The sequence below is a fragment of the Pygocentrus nattereri genome, chromosome 21 (assembly GCF_015220715.1).
Source record: "Pygocentrus nattereri isolate fPygNat1 chromosome 21, fPygNat1.pri, whole genome shotgun sequence".
NCBI lineage: Eukaryota > Metazoa > Chordata > Actinopteri > Characiformes > Serrasalmidae > Pygocentrus > Pygocentrus nattereri.
This window is the reverse complement of record NC_051231.1, coordinates 9,997,341-10,017,923: the sequence shown is the minus strand read 5'-3', so window position 1 is coordinate 10,017,923 and position 20,583 is coordinate 9,997,341. Positions and strand designations below refer to the sequence as shown.

Sequence of the window (20,583 nt, the reverse complement as noted above, 5' to 3'; positions counted from 1 at the left end):
AACATACATCAGAAACAGATGTGAGAGCTGCTCAGAAGCAAGAATCATGCAGATGTTCACTCTACACTGACGATCCTTAATATGTGTGGCGATATTTGATGAGTTATGCTGCTGGACACTGGATTGTCATCACAGACACTCTGATACATCACTGTATTTTAGGAAAAACTATCCATAAAGTACCTTAAAATTTAATGTTAAAATAAAAAAAAAGCTAAATGCATGTAAATAACAGTACATGTACTACATTTTAACATGAACTAGAAAAACAGATGATCACCTTTTATCACAGACATTTGCTTTTGTTTTAATGGTTGTTACTGTTATTATTATGGTAAAACACTGCCAGAATAATTGAGTAAGTAAAACATACTTTTACTGATAATGAATGGGTTTTGTCCGACACCCCAGTTGCTGGAATTTTCAGTTTTTTTAACATTTTTTTTTTAAGTTACCTTCTTCTCCCTTAGTCAAACCAACAAATTTTATCAGATGTTTTGAATGACTTATTAATGGTTTTTTATGATCTAATTAATAAACAATTTGTAAACTGTAAATAACAGTTTGTAAATACTGTAAACTGTGATCAAAGTTTAGGTCATTATTACATAATTAAAGTTTTATATAGGCACACATAAACATGTAATGCCACTATATGCTTTCCAACACCTCCCTATACATTGTATGAGATGCTTTAGGAAGGCACTTCATACAGCTGTTGTGCACTGTTCATGTCTGCCATGCTTGTGATGCCGTGAGTAGCTGGACCTCGTGCACAATGCAAGCCGCTGGCGTCACCTGATTTGGTTTGCTCACATACGTCAAGCCTTTCTGGGGGAGGAAGTGAGCGTTGACAGAGACGTGATCTGGCTGAGAGAGAGGAAAACTCATTGAGGCACTGCAGCTCACTGAAGTAGCGCTTATGAGCATTAAATACTGTAACAAAGCCTTGCAAATGAAAGTTCTACAGTTACAGACTGTAATCCATCTGTTTCTCTGCATACTTTCTTAGTCCACTTTTACCCTGTTCCTCAATGCTCTGGACCACCACAGAAGAGATTATGTGGGTGGTGGGTCATTCCCAGCACTGCAGTGACACTCATGGCTTGTTAGTGTGGCATGTTAGTGTGGTGCACTGGTGCAAGTAGATCAGACACAGCAGTGCTGCTGAATTGAGAACCTAAACTACCCAGCCAACAGCGTCCTGTGTGCATCATCCTGTGACCACTGATGAAGGACTAGAGGATGACCAATACAAACTGTGCAGCAACAGATGAGCTATCATCTCTGACTTTACATCTACACGGCCTCTATGGTTCTATATAGCACTGAAAAGGGTTTTTGCATTGTTACAATGGCAGGCTTGTTACAATAGAGGAACCCTTTATGGTGCGATATAGAACCATTTTCAAAAACATTCTATATAGAACCATTTACAGCACGTTGTTGATCAATCTGAAGAACTATTTCAACATGCAAAGAACCCTTTAATCATGCACAAGGTTCTTGAGTGTTCATGGTTCTATATAGAACCATTTTCTTTTCTAAAGGACTGTTGAAGAACCGTCATGTTTAAGTGTGTGTAAACTTATTTCCACATGGAAAATCAATGAAACGTCATCTGACTATAAATAGCTCTGCTCGTCTCTCAGCAGGTGTTGAGAAAAAGCTTTGATTGAGTGTGAAATGGCAAGGATATGGAAAAATCACATCTACCAATGTCATATCATAATTCAACCAGAGCAACTAACCTCACTTTAAAGAGCCAGAGTTAGGTGCATAAGCAAGGTACCTGATCCTCTGACCTCTGGGCCACTTGGCTGCAATGCATGTGGGTGGAAAAAGAAATGCAATAGCAGCGGCTGTTTTTAATACGTTTGACACTATCAGAAAAAAAAGGGTGCTAGGTGAGTCCATTAGCTGATAAAATCTTCTGTACATGTCTCTCGTGATTTTTGGAGCAGTATAGTAAAATTAGCTGGACTTCACTGCGGTATTCTTCTCAAGGGCTTTCAGGAAGTCTTCTCGCAATAACTAAAGCTTTAATCTTAGTCTTTAGAAACAATCCAATCAACTTTCTTGCAGTCATACAGTTTGGGTAGGTGTCCAGTGCAATATGTCCACAGTTGATGTCTAAACTACATGGTAAAAAGCATTTTATCATACTGCCTTAGTTACTTCCTCTTCTGAGCATAAAGATTTGTCACTTTGAGACGTCAATGTTTCCATTTTATTAGCGAGCAAATTCATGTTAAGATCAGAATCTTATCAGATCTTCTGAGTTTTATATGTAGTGTTGACAGTGGTAAAATAGTGGAAAATCTGGAAAAAAAAACTTTTTCTTTGGGGACTATTTGGCTGTATATGCCCCCTCTGCCATGATTGGATTGCAATGCTTTGGCCCAAAAACTATCATAAAACAATGATCACTCAACAATCCCATCTGCAATTATCTGATTATTCAAATGGTCATGTAAACAGCACACTCCAATCTTAGATCAGGATAAGGTCTAGAAATCTGATTAAAGAGCTGAGATTTTAGCTCAGTAATCAGATTTCTCAGTGCATGTAAACACTTACTCTGATTTCTTTCACATTTCTCAGTCTTGTATATGCAAAACGAACTGCGGTACCAGAAATAAGCAAGTGGCATTGCTGCGAGATGAGGGGTGATGAAACTGCTTCTGGTTACTGTCTGACTCATGCAGACCTAGAGTTTTCCCATTATCCGATTACTCAAGTTCATGTAAACGTGTTGATCAGATTACTGACGACATCTGATTTTTTGTACTTATCAGATTATTATGTGCATGTAAACCCACTCAAAAGCTCAGGCACCAGGCAATGCATTTCATGTAATACATTTCTGTGAGGGAACTTTTAGAGGTGGATGTCTGGTTTCTATCACCACCACTGTGAACAATTCCAACTCTCTACGTTCCTCTATAAAAGAGCGTTTTACATCACACCACTCTGACTGGCTTTGTTTCTGAATAATGCAGAAAAATCTGTTTAATTTTCCTTTAATAGCTCCGCAGATCTGCACAGATCTCTTTATTACTGGAGCTATTGAGTTTTATTTTTAATATCTGTCATTAATGAAAGGTACTTGTGAAAAAATACATTTTGGTCATTAGTCTGAAAGGCTGAGCCAGAAGTTGGTACACAGTCTGTCAGATCTGTATGAAGCAAAGTCAGCTCAGTTGAGCTTAGCTGTAGTTTTCTGAGATCAGACTAAGTAGAAGCAAATGAGATGAACGCCATCATCATTTCATTAGCACAGGAACAGGCCTCAGCTAGAGATATTCTAGAGATGTGGATTGAAACATAATACAGTATCACTTTAATAGGCCTAAACCTAAACCTAGCACTCTAGAAATAATACATGCAAAATAACAGCTGTGTGTGGTGAAACGCTTGTACACAATCTGCCGAGATGTTTGTAGACATCTGTCTCTTCTGAAATGAAGGGTATTTATAGGGAGTTTGTCCCTCTTTGCTGCAATTACAGCCTCTGCTCTTCTGGGAAGACTTTACAGCAGATGTTGGAACACTGATGTGAAGATTTGATTGCAGCCACCAGAGCGTTAGTGAGGTCAGGTACTGATGTTGGATGGTCAGTTTTGGGTCATGCCAACTCATCCCAAAGGTTACACAGACCACAGTTCCACTTCTCCACAGGCCAATGCTGGGGGGCTTTATACACCTCTAGCCAACACTAGGCATTGGACATGGTGAGCTTTCTATGGAGCTGTGTTTAGCTGCAGTCAGAACAAAACCTTGTGTTTTTAAAAGAATAACTTTACAGGAGAAGAAAAAAACCTACTTTACTTTTAATGTAAGTCAACGGAACCAGACTTTTTTTGCAATTAATTTTTAGGCTGTTCTTCTTCTTTTGGTCCGTTTATCATGAAATTTAAACAAAATGTAAAGAACAACAGGTATTTTCAAATCATATCAAAGACTGAAAAACAGCACAAATGGAGATAAAAAGGTTTTGTTCTGACAGCACCAATATGCACAACTGAAGTTAGATGCTTTTGGACATGCACCCGTCCTCTGGCCCCGAAGATGGCTGCAAGAGCTGCGAGGAAGGCAGGATCCGAACACAGAGCCCAGAAGAAACAGCAGGAATGCAGGGTTTTACCTGGGGCTCAGAGTTCAGGCCCCGCCTTCTCGCCGGCTCTCCCAGCCATCACTGGGTCCCAGGGCACTGGCGCTTGCCACAAGTGTACATACTGCTGTAGAAATAATGACTCATATCATGAGCGTTTTCTCCTTTATTCTTTTCTTCTTTATAAAAGGGTGTCACCAGCACAATCCTTAGCGATAAGGTATATCAACATAGGTATCCATTCGAGCCAAAATAAACTCGATTTTTTTATTCTCTTTCACCACTCTGCTTCGACCGCACTCAGGGGAACAGTGGGGCAAGAGGGTCATATAAAAATACTATACAGAGAATAGACCTTTAATATTACACACTTTAAAAATACACAATATCAATGCATACATTAATTCAGAATCAAAAATGCATAGGGATGAACACAAGTACAGCTTTATAAAGCTTCTGTAAAATTCTCAAAGCCCACCTTGATCTCGAATATTGCATTTATAAAAACTTTACTCTTTTTTGTGTGTGTTTTGGATAGCACACTTAATACTCACATGAAACACTGTCATGGTTATGAAAAGAGAGAAAAGGGTAAAAACGTCCATCTTAGAGCGTCTGGTCAGTGTCCTGGCCGTAGCAGACGTGAACACTAGGCTGACAACATGGAGACGAAACCCTGTCCTCAAAACAAAATAGCAAAAGAAAGAGGGAGGGAAGGAAAGAAAGGGGAAAACAAGAAGACAAAATATGTAGGGGTAAGCTTTGGGAAGACTCCCAATATGATGGTTCCCAAACAGAGGCAGTGATTGTTCTGGCGTGAATTCGCCGAACGTCTCCTGGAACAATGAGCGCTTTCTACTTTATTACAAATAGAGCTGGCTTGTGCTTTCCAACACTGGGGTTAAGACCGCAGGGTGAGGAAATAATTCCACCTAATCCACAGATAATTGCAGAAGAAAAGCGTTCTGGCATGGATGGGACCAGATTCAATGGCCAAAATGTGTGGTCAGGAATGCACTGAGCACATCAGGAGCAGGGCTTGAGAGTATGAGCGAATGAGCAGCATCGATCTTCCTGAAAAACAATGACGTAGCTGAATTTTGGCTCATTTTGCTGATGGTGACACACATGCCTGGCATCTAAGAGGCCTTTCCTTTTTTGTGAGGTGACTGTCCAGCTTCACGTGCCTTAGCTGGTCTGAGATGACGTAATAAAAATGACATACTGCCATTGAGATGCTTCCATCTGGTGTTTTTGGAAGTCCAATGTAACAAGTAATGAACAAAACATGTAAAGAGACATCTTTCATGGGCTTAATACAGTCACACATCACCCGGATGTGACAACACAGATCAGTAGTGTCATTAAGATCAGTGACATGTTTATATTTATTTGTAGTTTCAAATGGTTTTCTTGATTTTGGTCCTGATGTTGGTTGCACCAGCCATCTGTATTTAAGCTAAAGTTTGCACATCATTCAATGAAGATGCATGTATCATAGTACACAAGGGATGGCAGAATGGAGCAAATGTTGACCACATTACTGAGCATCAGAGGAGAGTTTTAGTAGTGTCAGTTGTTGATTTAAGGTGGCAAAAGTCTCGAGGATGTTCTGTACTGTTTTGGTTTGTCTGGAATTCAACAACGATGATACCAACAACGTTTGGTGTCCATGGCTCTCAAAAAAATCAATAACCAGTCTACTCCACTGCTGCAAAAGTTAGGAAAATGTAACTCTGTTGGGGCACCATTAAAACCAATGGAATGTTCAGTTTAGTGTTGTTCATCTATTGCCAACAAGTAAAAGCAGCTTTAGTTTAGTAGTTCGGTAGCAGGGAGTATCTTGGGTGGCCAATCAGATTTCAAGGGGAGATCCCTTTAAAACCACAGATAGTGTAGATGACCAAGTTCTCATGAGCTACATTTCAATTAGCTGTTGGATTAATTTCAAGCAAATAACTGAAGTGTTGCAAAAAATATGAAAATTTGGTTTCCACCAACTCTTGCTTTTTTACTCATATTTACACTACTTATTCTACATTAATGCATTCCACTGTAATTTTCCACATTTCTTCGGGAATTAACTTCAAACAAGCATATGGGCTTTTATGCAAAGTTTGGTGATTTGCTTATATGAGTCTTGTTTATCTGCTCTGCCAAAACATGCAGAAAATACATGAATGTTCACCTGTGGATTACTGAATATCGCTGCTGTCGGAACAAAACCTTGTATCTCCAAAACGGTAACTTTACAGGAGAAGGAAAAACTTCCTTTACTTTTAATGTAATTCAATGGAATCAGACTTTTTTCCAAGTCATTTTGGGCTGTTTCTTTTGGTCCATTTATCACAAAATTTACAAACAATGTAAAGGACAACAGGCATTTTCCAACTGCCAAAATCTGAAAAATGGAGATACAAGGTTTTGTCCTGACACCAGCGATATGCTATGTGTTGACTATGACATTTAATAAGGATTGGTGGGGCAACCAAACTTAGTAGAATGACAGTTTGAAACTAAGGCCTCAGCAAGGACCCAACACTTTGATCATTTGCATACAGCTGGTGCAACTCGGGCCAGCAGTGCAGCTACACTGCACAGTTTGGATCTGTCTGCTCTAATGCTCTCCAGAACAGCTTGCTAATTAGGTAATGAGTTGAACCAAGCAGACCTTAAATCAGGACATCCTCTGAGGCTCGACCTCTGCAAGAGCCAGGCCTGTGGCTGAACAAAACGTGAGCTGACTATATGGCGGGCGCACAAGGTGCTTTTCAGCAAGGTGAGACGAAAATAAACAGGATGGAAACATCTACAATATTTGGCAAGCTTTAGCGGCCAAATGCCGGCTTGGTCACAAAGCCAATTGTGAAGGGAAGAAATGTACCCTTGAGCTCTGAGCACATATGGCATATGGGAATGGCCTAGGCCAGGGGCGTCAAACCTATAGCAGTGAGAATGCAGGCGGTAGTTCATCTGTGTTATTAGGTGAGGAAATTGTGTTCCAAAGGAATGTATAAAGTCTGATCCTGGTCATCTGAGGGGGGAGCTGTTTCCTGAAGATTCGGATTGGACTATAGGGAAGACCATACACAATGAACCTCTCTAAGGTAAACTCAACTGAACCTAGGTTAATGCATTTGCTGAAAAACATGTTATGATAATGTCTGGTGATAATGAGGCTTGCAGAAATCTGTTAAGTTAGATAGGTCAGTTGGATTTAACAGGACTGTATAGCACTCACAATTTTGTGATTCAAACATTCTGTTCGAAGAGAAATATTAATGCTCTCATATCCTTTGCATTCTTTCAGGTTAGATAAAAGACGACCTTAGGGTGACCATATTCTGTTTATTTCAAATAAGAGGACACTGGGGGCAGGAGGGTGGCTCAAGTCAGAGTGTGGAAAGCAAATTTCCTGGACAATTTAGTTGCATTTTTAATTCTCATAAAGGAGAAAATGGACCAATGACCACCCTAGATGACCAATTCTCACAATCTAATGTTGCACATCTATATTCTAGCTTTAGATAGTGAAACCTGCATGCAACTAGTTGCATGTTGTGAGTTGCATCATAATTCCCAGGCAACTTAGCAGTTATAAGCACCAATAAAATCAAGTTGCATGCAACACATTCAGTTACTTTACTAGTTAACTGTCCAGTAAACCACCTCCTGTTTTATTTTACTGATCCAGTGAAATCAGTAGTTTTTAAGTAGGCATGTCTGGTGTGATCATGTGATCTGTTATCAGTGTTTCCATTGGCTGTTTCATGAAACTTGTTTGACTAAGTTGAGCTGCTTGCAACTGTTGCAACTGAGTTTCAAATGAGTTGCAGGATGCTTTACATTATGCAATTCAAGTGCAATTTAGTTGCATGCAAGTTTTAAGCAACTATTTCAAAGATTATGTTTGATCAGCTTATTCATTCAGACTGTTTTGTTTTGGTGCAGCCTACTTGACACCGGACCTAATATAATGCAGCCTGTTACCAAAAATGAGTTTGACACCCCTGGTTTAGATGCTACACTGCTGCTGCAGTACAGTTTTGGGGAAGAAACAGCAGCTGGAGATCTATTCCCGTATTCAGTAGTTAAAAAAAAAACAACAAATGTAGCATCAAACCCCAGCACAGGTTTTGTGCATGTGCGTTCATGTATTGTCATTTCTTCTTTTTCCTCCTTACGGTGTGTCTCAGATTGTAGAGCTGAGCTCATAAGGAATGAAAGTGTCTCATGCAAACCAAGAAAGTGCATTTAAAAAAAATAACAGAACAAAAGAGGACTTAAGTGTTTGTTTCTTCTTCTTGCAGCTCGTCGTTTCACACAGCTGCTTGAGGAAGTGCGCAAGGCCAGAGCTGTGAGAAATGAATGTCTTCTTGTACAAACAAAACAAAATGCTGGTACCACCTCCATCAAATAAAGGAATAGAAATTCCACTGCCTTACATCAACATCAAACGCCTCTGAAGTCTTTGTTGAGGAATCAAACAGCACCTTTGTTACGTCTAGTTTTAGGCTGATCGCTTGAAAGCAGCAGGCAGTCTTCTTGTGCATTGTTCTCGTTCAACTTTAGTCCAGCATGAGAATGAGATGAAGAAAGAAAGAGAGAGAGAGAGAGAGAGAGAGAGAGAGAGATGGAGAGTGGGAGAGAGTGAGAGCGGGAGTGATGGAGACTGCAACACATATATATATATATATATTATATATGAGATAAGAGAGAGAAAGAAGATAGAAAGATAGATTGAAACATAGACTATATTGCCAAACCTATTCGCTCGTCTGCTTTCACATGCATGTGAAATTGAGTGAGATCCCATTCTTAATTCATAGGGTTTAATATGATGTTGGCCCACCCTTTGCAGCTATAACAGCTTCAACTCTTCTGGGAAGGCTTTCCACAAGGATTAGGAGTGTGTTTATGGGAATGTTTGACCATTCTTCCAGAAGCACATTTGTGAGGTCAGACAGTGATGTTGGCTGAGAAGGCCTGGCTCACAGTCTCCGCTCAAATTCATCCCAAAGGTGTTCTATCAGGTTGAGGTGCAGGCCGGTCAAGTTCTTCCACACCAAACTCGCACATCCATGTCTTTATGGACCTTGCTTTGTGCACTAGTGCGCAGTCCTGGGGCCATCCCCACACTGTTCCCACAATGTTGGGAGCATGAAATTGTTTAAAATCTCTTGGTCTGCTGAAGTACGGTTGGTTAGTGTAGCTGCCTTCTGTGCTGTAGACTGGGGTTCAATCCCCTGCCTGGACAAGCACCTACACTATACCAATAAGAGTCCTTGGGCAAGAACACTATCTTCAGCTCCCTGTGTATAATGATCAAATTGTGGGTCACTCTGAATAAGAGCGTCAGCCAATGGCATAAATGTAATGTAAATGTATTAAGAGATCCTTTCATTGGAACTAAGGGGCCGAGCCCAACTGCTGAAAAACAACCCCACACCATAACCCCCCCTCCACCAAACTTCACACTCGGCACAATGCCGTTAGATAAATACCATTCTCCTGGCAACCACCAAACTCAGAGTCATCCATCGAATTGCCAGATAGAGAAGCGTCATTTGTCACTCCAGAGAACACGTCTCCACTGCTCTAGAGTCTCTATGCACTGTTCTTGAGCTAATCTGAAGGCCACATGAAGTTTGGAGGTCTGTAGCGATTGACTCTGCTCTGTGGCCTAATACTTCATGGCTGAGTTGCAGTCATTCCCAACGCTTCCTTTTTGTTATAATAACACTGACAGTTGACTATGGAATATTTAATAATGAGGAAATTTCATGACTGGACTTACACAGGTGGGGTTCTATCACGGTGCCACACTGGAATTCACTGAGTTCCTTAGAGTGTCCCATTCTTTCACTAATGTTTGTAGAAGCAGTTTACAGGCCTAGGTGCTTGGTTTTATACAGCTGTGGCCATGGAAGTGATTGGAACACCTGAATTCAATTATTTGGATGGGTGACTCAATACTTTTGGCAATATAGTGTATATGGAATGAGAAAGACTTCCAAAGAAACAGGAAGACAAAGAGACTGTGTGAGAGAGAGGAATGAAAGTGAAAGAGAATGAGTACAAAGAGTCAAAAATAGAGAAAACAGAAAGTGAGATAGGGAGCGAGAGTGAAAGAGTGAGAGAGGAAGAAAAAGAAAGAAAGAAAAAAGAAAGAGTGAATGTGTGAGAGAAAGAGAGCGAGAGAGAGAGAGAGACTGACTGACCGTGTGTCTCTCAGGGCTGATTTCAGGGTTGGGTCAGGCTGGACATTAGCCAATAAATTTTTCAGTCTTGCCCAACCAAACAACTTCTGGTGACTCAGCCATTCACCAGAGTGGAAAAATACACGCTTTAATGAAAACAACATAGAAATGCAGGTTCTGTTTTCTGAGAGGGGACAGACATCACCGAAATGTTAACACTATTCACAATGAAGTAAAAAAGAGATCCAGGGTTCTTCCTCTTTTTCTGCTGTTGGACAAGAAAAGAATATTTGTTTTCATTAAAAACCAGATGACTCCATAAGTGCTGGACTGAGTCGAGTTCCATGTTCACACTTCTCGTTTATGTTGTTTTTCAGTGGTCCTCAGTCTTGGCTTCTCTCAGAGGACTGGCTCAAATCATTGCTTATAACAAGCCCAAACCTTTTGCTGTATTTCTTTGCTGAGATCATAGCCGTCCACTGATGTTTCACACTGCTATGAATGGAGTGTACAGCATCTCTTAGTAATGCTGGTTTATATTTGTTGTCCTATTAAGTCCCAGGTTGGTGTATTGTCACAGGTCCATGGTGCTGGTCATATGTTCGCGGCTATGAGCTAGAGGGGTCGAGAGGGGATGGCAGTCAAGTGACTGACCCATACCTGGCTGACCAGCATTGGGCTGAGCTAATGGGTTTCTGCTGATGACCAGCTCCAGTTTATCACCAGCTTCTGTGATTAGAGGCACGGCCAAGCAGCAGTCAAAGTCTCGCGTCCGGACATGATTCACCTGGGGAGGTGACAAGGTTACAAACGATAAACACTCTTCACACCTCACAACTTGCTTTTTTGAACAAATTAGATTTTTGATTCAGACAGAATCCCCCAATCCCAAGTGTAGATCATCAACCAAGACATATTTGGTGTCTGAAGTGCTTCTTTAGTTTTGCACACTACCTTAGCAGTGACAGAAGCTTGTAGTTACCAGGGCATTATTGAGCAAACTGCAATGGCTTAATCACACCATGTACATATTTTGGACAGGAAACGATGTGAATATTAATGCAGTGCAACCTTCACATTAAGGTCAAAGCAATCCATAATCTTTTCTGCAGGCCCCCTAGTGGCAAATCAGTTGGTGGAATGAAAATCGGCTCAGATATTTTTAATTAACATAATTTAATACAATATTTCGACCTTTAATGCTTGTGCCATGGACCCGTACCCTGGGCCCTAATGACAGCCGCAAGAGCCTGAATGGGCCTGAATCCCGAACACTGCTGTGGGACAGAAGTGATAGCGAGAGGAGGACATCAGCCACCAGAGCGGGGACGATGATGATGACGGCCATGAGAGGCACGAAGGCAAGATGCAAGTCCTGAACTCTGCTGCCCAGGCCCCGCCTCCTGTTCCACAACGAGGCTGCTTCACTCCACTTTACTTTCAATTCAGGAAGACAGGCTGTGGAGTGGGGGTGGTGACGAGGAGGCAGAACAAATAGGTCTGTTTTAAAGGCGCTCATGCGTTTCTGTCCCCATCCGTCAACTCCACAGCTCATCCACCTGCAATGAACGTAAGGCAAATTAAAATGGCCTCACAGTGGGACTGAAGGTGGTGTCCAGGAAGTGGGGCTCAGGACTCACGCACCATCCACACTCCCTCGCAGATTTCATCCTCTCCCATCTTCGCAGGGTTTCGTCTGGGCTCTGAGTTTGGGCCCTGCCTTCCTGCCGGCTCTTATGGCTGTCATCAGGGCCTGGGGAACGAGTGCACGCCACACGTCTGTTATCAGATTAACTAGGACACCGTTTGCTCTCTGTATGTGTGTGACTCAGTGTTGAGTTACTAGTGAGCAATGAGGAGTAAAAAGTGGCCGATTGACTACATTTGCATCAAGTGTAAATCAAAATTTTGTCCAGACATCACCACAGGCAACACTTCAGTTCAATGACTGACAAGACTAATTTGCATAAATATTTAAAACAAATGAATACATAAATCAACAGGCCTGTCAAATTTATTACATAGTCACCTGATCACAATGACTGATTTCCAATTACTTTACTTTCTAGTTGTTTTCCGTAAATTATAATAACATGCAGAACGTACTTAGTGCTATAACATGTCTTTTGTGTTTGCTAGCCAACACTCATTTTGCATGTTTTCTTGCAGAGCAAGTGTTTGTTACTAACATTTTCACAGTCTTGGGAAAAACAGCTTTGCCTGACTCGACAAACTATTCTGTCTAACTGTAGACACTTGTGTTTGTGTGTGTGTGCACTGCAGTGAAGTATTTAAAAACAGTATTCAGTATTTAAACCTTACAATTTACAAGCAGTATGTTATGATCTATTTAAACCCAAGGCATTAACTGAGATAGTAAAAAGGCAAATATATACAAAATCAGCATTTATAGGGCATTCTTATTAGGACCTGTCTGTCACAGACCCTAACCCCTAAATTTACACTTGTAAATAATGCTTACATTTTCTCGCATATTTTTCAATGTTGCTTCTCAAAAAATGTTCTTGATTTAAGATTTAAAAAAAAAAGTATTTTAAAAATGCTGTGCCATGCTTTCATGTCACTACCAAAAAAGTCTTTGTTCATAGGCAGAGCCTTATTTTAGCCTCACCGCTGAATTTCAGCATCCCTGTCCCTCATGGCCACATGGTGAGACCCATGTTTTATTCACAATAGAACACAGAACACATATCAGATGTTGAAAGTGAGACATTTCTTGAAAAATGTTACCTCATATAGAACTTGACGGCAGCAGCTCATCTCAAAAACATTAGGACAGGGCCATGTTTACTATTGTGTAGCATCCTCTCTTCTTTTAGCAACAGTCTGTAAATGTCTGGGATGTGAAGAGACTAATTGTTGGTGTTTTGGGCGAGGATTGTCGTCCCATTCTTGTCTGACACAGGATTCTACAGTACTGGGTCTTCTTTCATTTCATGATGCACCAAATGATTTCCATTGGTGAAAGATCTGGACTGCAGGCAGGCCAGTTCAGCACCAGGACACTTATTCTGCAAAGCCATGCTGTTGTGATGGATGCACTATGTGGTTTAGTATTGTCTTGCTGAAATATGAAAGATCTTCTCTGAAAGAGACGCTGTCTGGATTGCAGCATATGTTCATTTCGTTCAGCATTAATGGTGCCTTCCCAAATGTGCAAGACACCCATGGAATGAGAACTAATGCTCAACCATACCATCATGAAAGCTGGCTTTTGAACTGTGTGCTAATAACAAGGAGGTCTTCAGCCTGATGGATGCCAGATCCATTATTTCCAAAAAGAATTTCAAAGTTTGATTCATTTGACCACAGGACACTTTTCCACTTTGCCTCAGTCCATTTTAAATGAGCTTTGGCCCAGAGAAGATGGCAGCATTTCAGGATCGTGTTGACATATGGCTTCATCATTACATGATACAGCTTTAACTTGTATTTGTGGTTTGCATGGTGACATGTGTTTGCAGACAATGATATCTGGATGTGTTCCTGAGCCCATGGAGTGATTTTCAGTACAGAATCATGCTTGTTAATGCAGTGCCGCTTGAGGGCCCTGAGGGAAGATCACAAGCATCCAATATTGACTGTCGGCCTTGCCCCTTGCATGCAAGGATTTCTCCAGATTCTCAAAATCTTTTGATGATCATATATACTATAGATGATGGGATATTCAAAGGCTTCACAACTTTACATTGATTAACATTTTTGTGAAATTGTTCCACAATATTTTGACACAGTTTTTTGCAGTTTGGCGAACCTCTGCCCATCGTTGCTTCTGAGAGACTATGCCTGTCTAAATGCCTGTGTTGCTGCCATCAAGCTCTAAATGAGTTAAGTTTTTCATGGTAAAATGACTCACATGTTCTACTGTGAATAAAATATGGGTCTATAAAAATTGCATTCCTTTTTATTTACATTTTACACAGCATCCCAACTTTTTTGGAATCGGGGTTGTATATAGTATGACCTAGTGTTAGCTACAAGTTACAGAAACCTAGGATGCAAGATAGCTAAGATTTAGAAGCAAGATTTAGCTGCTTCGGTTGCATTAAATAAACAATAAAGACAAGCTGTTAATTGCAATTGTTCACGACAATTAATCATCAGCTAAAATTTCATACTGATGCCCAGAAATCAGTGAAAAAACAACTTAGAGGATCCTAGAAGTTAAATCAGTCTGACTTTAACAATACACTACGGTTGCACATGTTGGCCCCGTGGTCTCTTTCGCAAAGGCTATAAAACTGCAAAGGAAAGGAAAAAATTAGAAAAACTCTCATGTTTTGACTGGACATCTACTCACTGGACCTCCTTTTACTGTGAGTATTTATGGCTCTTTTGGTAACTTCAATAGGCAGACTTTATTAAATGTTGTTAGGGCTCAGTCTGAAGCAGCTCTGGGTTGAATTTCCTCTTTACAGCATGTGAGAACAAATGCACTGAAACCAGCTGCAATCAATAAAGCCTCTTAAAGCTATGGGAGAAAATGTTACTGGACTCCAATTCCCACTGATCTGACACAATCTTATTTCCTTGGGCTTTTGTAGGTTGTGGTGGGTTTGCTAATATATTGAGCAAGTTTATGGTTTACAGAGACTACAGCACTCATATATGTGGTGAAGCTGAGCAGCAGAGGAATCACAGGTTTTTATTTAACTACATAGGCAGAACAGTGCGATTGCATGAAGGGGAGAGCCGGTACCTGCAGAATCCTGTCGTATGGTTTGAGTCCTGCACGGTCTGCTGGACCCTCAGGGCGGATCATGTTCACATACACACCTTTTTCCAAGAAACCATCCGACACGCTGAAGCCAAAGTCATCTCGTTCTGGGTCCTTAATCACTGTCACCTGAAGTAGAAATTTTAGCAAAGCTGCTGAATATATCATTCTCCACACTTCAGATTGAGGTGCTGTTTGTTTATCATCTACTCGTATAAGGACCATATTAAGTGACCCTTATTAGTCCCACTATGGGGAAATTTCACCTCTTCACCCATCTGTGCAGTGAAACACCACATACACACTAGTGATAACACACACTAGGGGGCAGTGAGCACACTTGCCCAGAACAGTGAGCAGTGAGTTAGGAGTCTTGCTTAAGGGCACCTCAGTCACATAGGCTGGTTCCCACACCTCCAGCCCACGACTGCCCCCTTAAAAGATTTAGATTTATCATGAGCTTTTTTTTATGGAAAAACTATTTTAAAATGCTGTCCCATATTTTCATGTCCCTACCGAAACACAATGAGTTTTACTTCATAAGCGGAGCCTTATTTTAGCCATACCCCTGAATTTTAAAGCAAGGACTGAGACTGCATCACTGTTCCTCATGACTACATGGTGAGCAGTTAGATCCCATTGTTTTGAAGTCTGTGGAACATTAAGAATTGTTACTACTGTCACTTCTGCAAGTAAACCTTTTTGGTGTGTAATGAAAATGTTATGATTTTATGTGTGTACAACTTGTTTGCTAGTCACATACTGCCTAGCATTTTTGAGTTCTGTTTAAACTTAGCTGAAACAGTCACTAGTGAAACATTTGGTAATGTTTCATCAGTGTTATGATTGTTTTGTTAGTGACAAAATACAATGTTTATTCATTTGTTTTAATAAAACATATAATTAAGTCACATGGTCACTCAAAACAAAAGGGCTTTAGTCTAAAATATTAGTCAGTTTAAAGATGTTTTCAACTCAGACTTTGAACTAATTCATAGAATGATCCATGTAGAGTGAAAGAGGCTACACATAAAAATTAAAGCGACATTTTGACGAAAAATAGATTTTGCATTGGTGTTATGAGGCTAATGCAGCTACATTAAAAAAACAAAAGCACACGGACTATTTATATTTCAACATGGCTACTTCTGCTGTACTGCCTGTCCTTTTTTATGCATAACATAAAAGAAGCAAGTCTGTGTAAGATTGCATTATCACAAGGTTTTATCTAGATGGGTGATGACTGAGGTATACAGTTTACAATGACACGTCTGGCAGTAGGTTTTATCATTATTTGCATGTAGTCGCCTGCTCTACTAAGCCATTCAGGGTGAGATAGAATCACCAGACAAAAAACATTTATAAGTTCAGCCCACAACATATTTTGAAGTCTTTCCAGAGTGGTCTGTGAAGCACTTAGTAGCTTTTAAGTAATGTGACATGTTTGGGTTCGTTTTGATTGAAGATGAATTTTGGGAATAGCACCCACACGTCATGCTGACACAGTCTATGGTAAGTTAACTGGCAGTCATTCAAGCGGCCTTTCCTGTCAATGTAGGCAGTTCTTGAAGACATTAAGGAACAAAATGCACCAGATTCTCAGAACTTGTAAGATTAGCATGATGCAAATTAAAGGAACTTAAAGTTACCATTGCATGTTAGCAACATTAGCCTCAAAGCTCCAGTGCAACAGAAGTTGGCTGACTATATTAAAAGGTTGACTGAACTATTGCCTTAACAACAGGGTAGGTTTTTGGTGAAGAACAGACAAAATCTGGATGTATTACACAGCTCAGGTGCAGGTCCCTCAGGGGTCAAGACTACTCTGTGAAGCTTATGTGGACATGTGCCACTGACCTTGTGCAGCTCCAGCGGTGTGGGGGACAGGATCTCCTGCATCTCCTCCTTGATGCGACGGGATTCCCAGGTCTTCTCAGACATGCGCAGTGTGCTTTTGCTCTTGGCCTCGTTGTGCAAGTGCGGGCTCTTCCTGAGAGGGCTGAAGTTGGGCTGGGAGAGCGACTCGTTGTGGGCCTTGCTGCCCTCAACTCCCAAACTCAGAGCACTGCCGGTCATTATGGAGGCCTGAGGGAGAGAAGCCAAGCACTATTCTGATTATAGCCACCGATTACTGCTTAATCAGGTCAGTACCTTTCAATAGGGACCTCTGTATGTACCCCTGATTGGCAGCCAAGGAGTTCTTTAGCAATTATCTAATCTGGCCCAATAAAACATAGTTGATTGGAAGAAATGAAGACTGCATTCATTAGCCTTTAGAAAGCATCAGTCTGCTCCCTTTCTTGAAACATTACCAGAAATTCCATCAATAGTCGACTTTCATATTACACCCTGATGCTGACTTACACACATGACTTCTTGAGTCAGCATAAGGGCTTTTTTCTAGGGCCAGAAAGAAAGGTTGGTTTATTTAAATTATAAAGAGTAATTTATTCTGTTTCACTTCAAATATTGGTTTTATTTTAATTACACACACAGCAGTGAGCTGCCCATGAGTGAGTCACACTACAGTGTTGTAATACATGTAAAATGGGATCAAAAACAATCCTTTTCACTTATTAACTGTTTAGTTTAATGTTTATTTTTCTATAGGCCTTTTTACGCCAAGCCTTTTTTTGCAGCTTTAACACACTGAATCCTTCACATTAAGTTTAATGTGCTTTTTTTTTTTTTTTTAACACATTAAATTAAAATAAACCATTGATTAAGAAGGGCCAATGTGTACAATTTAAAACAATTTGAACAGGCCTTAAGGCTTTGCTGCCCCAGAAACCATTCTAGACAAAATACAAAAGGAAAAGTAACTTGCGCATGACTTTAAATAATGAAAAAGTCTTTTTTTTTTTTTTTTTATTCCCCCAGTCAGCACCAGTTTGGTGTAAATCAAGATATAAAGGATGGAGACTTTCTTGCGTAACTATTAGAACTATCTTTACAACTGAGCAAGATTTATTCAGACGATAATAAATTAGAGGACATGTATGAGTGATGATATCTCGCACAATCTGTTTGATTTTTGTAGTTTTCGCTGGTGACATGAGCTCTTTATTGCTACAATGACGGCCAAGATCATGGATAACACTGGTTTCCAGCAGCTGGAATTTTTTTCCAAACATCAAAATAATTAGACTCTCCAAAAAAAAAACAGCTCAAACAGGGCTCAAATTTGGCTATATTAATGTTTGGGTCAAATGGCAGGATTTGATTTTCTAAGAGAAAGTAAGTTAAAACATCCTCTGCAGAGAACACAGTAAAGCACAAGTGCTGTTTATTTGCTGAATTGAACATATTGGGAAAAAGTAAATTATAAAATGTGGCCTGTACAGAAGTTATGGGCCATTATATCTTCTTCTTCTTTCGGCTGCTCCCTTTAGGGGTCGCCACAGCGGATCATCTGCCTCCATCTTGCCCTATCCACTGCCTCCTCTACTTTTACACCAACCATCTCCATCCATAAACCTTCTCTGAGGTCTACCTCTTCTCCTTCTGCCTGGCAGCTCCATCTCCAACATTCTTTCGCCAATATATCCACTATTCCTCCTCAACACATGTCCAAACCATCTCAACCTGGCCTCTCTGGCTTTATCTCCAAACTGCTCCACCTTCACTGTCCCTCTGATCTGCTCATGTAACCTTGTCCAGCCTTGTCACTCCCAACGAAAATCTCAGCATCTCCGCCACCTCCAGCTCAGCCTCCTGTCTTTTAGACAGAGCCACAGTCTCCAAACCATACATCATAGCAGGACGCACTACTGTCTTGTAAACCTTCCCTTTCACTCTTGCTGCTATCCTTCTGTCACACATCAGCCCTGACACCCATCTCCACCCACTCCATCCTGCCTGCACCCTCTTCTTCACCTCTTTTCTACACTGTCCATTGCTCTGGATGGTTGACCAAGATCCATCCATCCATCCATTTTCCAAGCCGCTTCTCCGTCAGGGTCGCGGGGGGGTGCTGGAGCCTAGCAGTCTTCGGGCGAAAGGCAGGATACACCCTGGACAGGTCGCCAGTCCATCGCAGGGCAGACAGACAGACACAGTCACTCACACACTCACACCTAGGGGCAATGTAACATGTCCAATTGGCCTGACTGCATGTCTTTGGACTGTGGGAGGAAACCGGAGAACCCAGAGGAAACCCACGCAGACACGGGGAGAACATGCAAACTCCACACAGAGAGGACCCTGGTCGCCCGGCCGGGGAATCGAACCCAGGCTCTGTTGACCAAGATGTGTTAACTTTTCTCAAGGTGTGTTAGCTTCTTTTCACAACCCATTTCCATTTTCCATTTTGGAAAAGTGAAAGTAGCAATAAGGACTTCATCGCTTCATCAGAAGCTGAAACTTTGAGTGTGTTCAAACTTTTGCATATGACTATACGTGAAAGCACTCAAAGTTTCAGTTTCTGATGAAGTGATGAATCTCTCACTGCTACTTTCACTTTTCCAGAATGGAACGCAATCTGATGTTTTCAGGGCTGTATAGACATGCAAATCTGATCTTTTCAAATCCTGAGCCACTTTCATATGTGATCCTAGACAGGATATGTATCCGATTCGTAGCTATGCGACCTTAATCTGAACACTCGGAATTCAAGTGCTTTTTTTCACTACGCATGTGCCATCATTCTGCGTTACCATCTTCGTCTCACACTAATAATGAACACCTGAGAACTGATCAGAGTTAACTGCTGTCACAGCAAAGACTCCTTTTGCATGCTAGTTGGTTTGCTGGTGATGCATGTGATTCATTAATGCGATAAGTAGAATGTGCACGTGCGGGCCATTTCAGGACATCGGTTCATTCATTAATGGTATGGTGAAGTGAGTAGCTCATTCATCTGGTGGGAGCTCAAAGTAGAGAGGAGCCAGTTGAGATGGTTTGAGCATCTGATCAGGAAGCCTGCTGGCCGCTGCCCATTAGAGGTGTACCAGGCATGGCCTACTGAGACAAGTCCCCAAGGTTGTCCTAGGGCCTGCAGCAGGGATTATCTCTCCAATTTGGCCTGGGAACTGCTAGGGGTTCCCCACAATGAGGACCAAGTTGGCAGGGTCATCTGGGATTCCTATTGCTACTACAATCCATGTTGGACTACATGGTTTGAGATGATGAATAAAATAAAACAAAAAAAGTGCTGTGTCTGTTGTGTAGTCATTGCGTTGTCAGGCAATAAGAATTATTTTTACTGAGGATTTCATGGATGAAACTTGATGTAACAACTATGATGTAATCTGACCAAGTGTTTGTGCTGCTTAACATGGAAAAAATATGATATTTTAACACCAAATTTGCCAAAAAATCTAGAAACACTTGTGCCAATGCTTGTATAATCACCATACTTATTTTAGCTGTCTCTACAGATCCATTCTTATATTCTGGATTAAACATGCACCATGTTTCTTTTTGTTTTTCCTACTTAAGTGTCTCCCACGTCTTTGCAGTAATACATGTGGAAACTCCAAACTCATGTACATATGGCTTCTTATCTGCCAGGTAAGGTTGACAAATGTCAT

At 40.9% G+C, this 20,583-nt stretch overlaps 1 protein-coding gene across 9 annotated transcripts in view; it reads right to left on the bottom strand.

Annotated features, from left to right (window-relative positions):
- Positions 1–9,696: 9,696 nt before the first annotated feature.
- Positions 9,697–20,583, bottom strand: part of grip2b (glutamate receptor interacting protein 2b) — a 200,801-nt gene continuing 189,914 nt past the window's right edge. For all 9 annotated transcript variants that reach the window (XM_037532362.1, XM_037532363.1, XM_037532364.1 and 6 more), the window contains 3 exons: positions 16,910–17,137; positions 15,035–15,181; positions 9,697–11,101 (listed from right to left, as the gene is read on the bottom strand). In XM_037532362.1, coding sequence (XP_037388259.1) covers positions 10,889–11,101; positions 15,035–15,181; positions 16,910–17,137 — 588 coding nt within the window. In that variant the 3' untranslated portion in view covers positions 9,697–10,888. The remainder of the gene's footprint in view (positions 11,102–15,034; positions 15,182–16,909; positions 17,138–20,583) is intronic.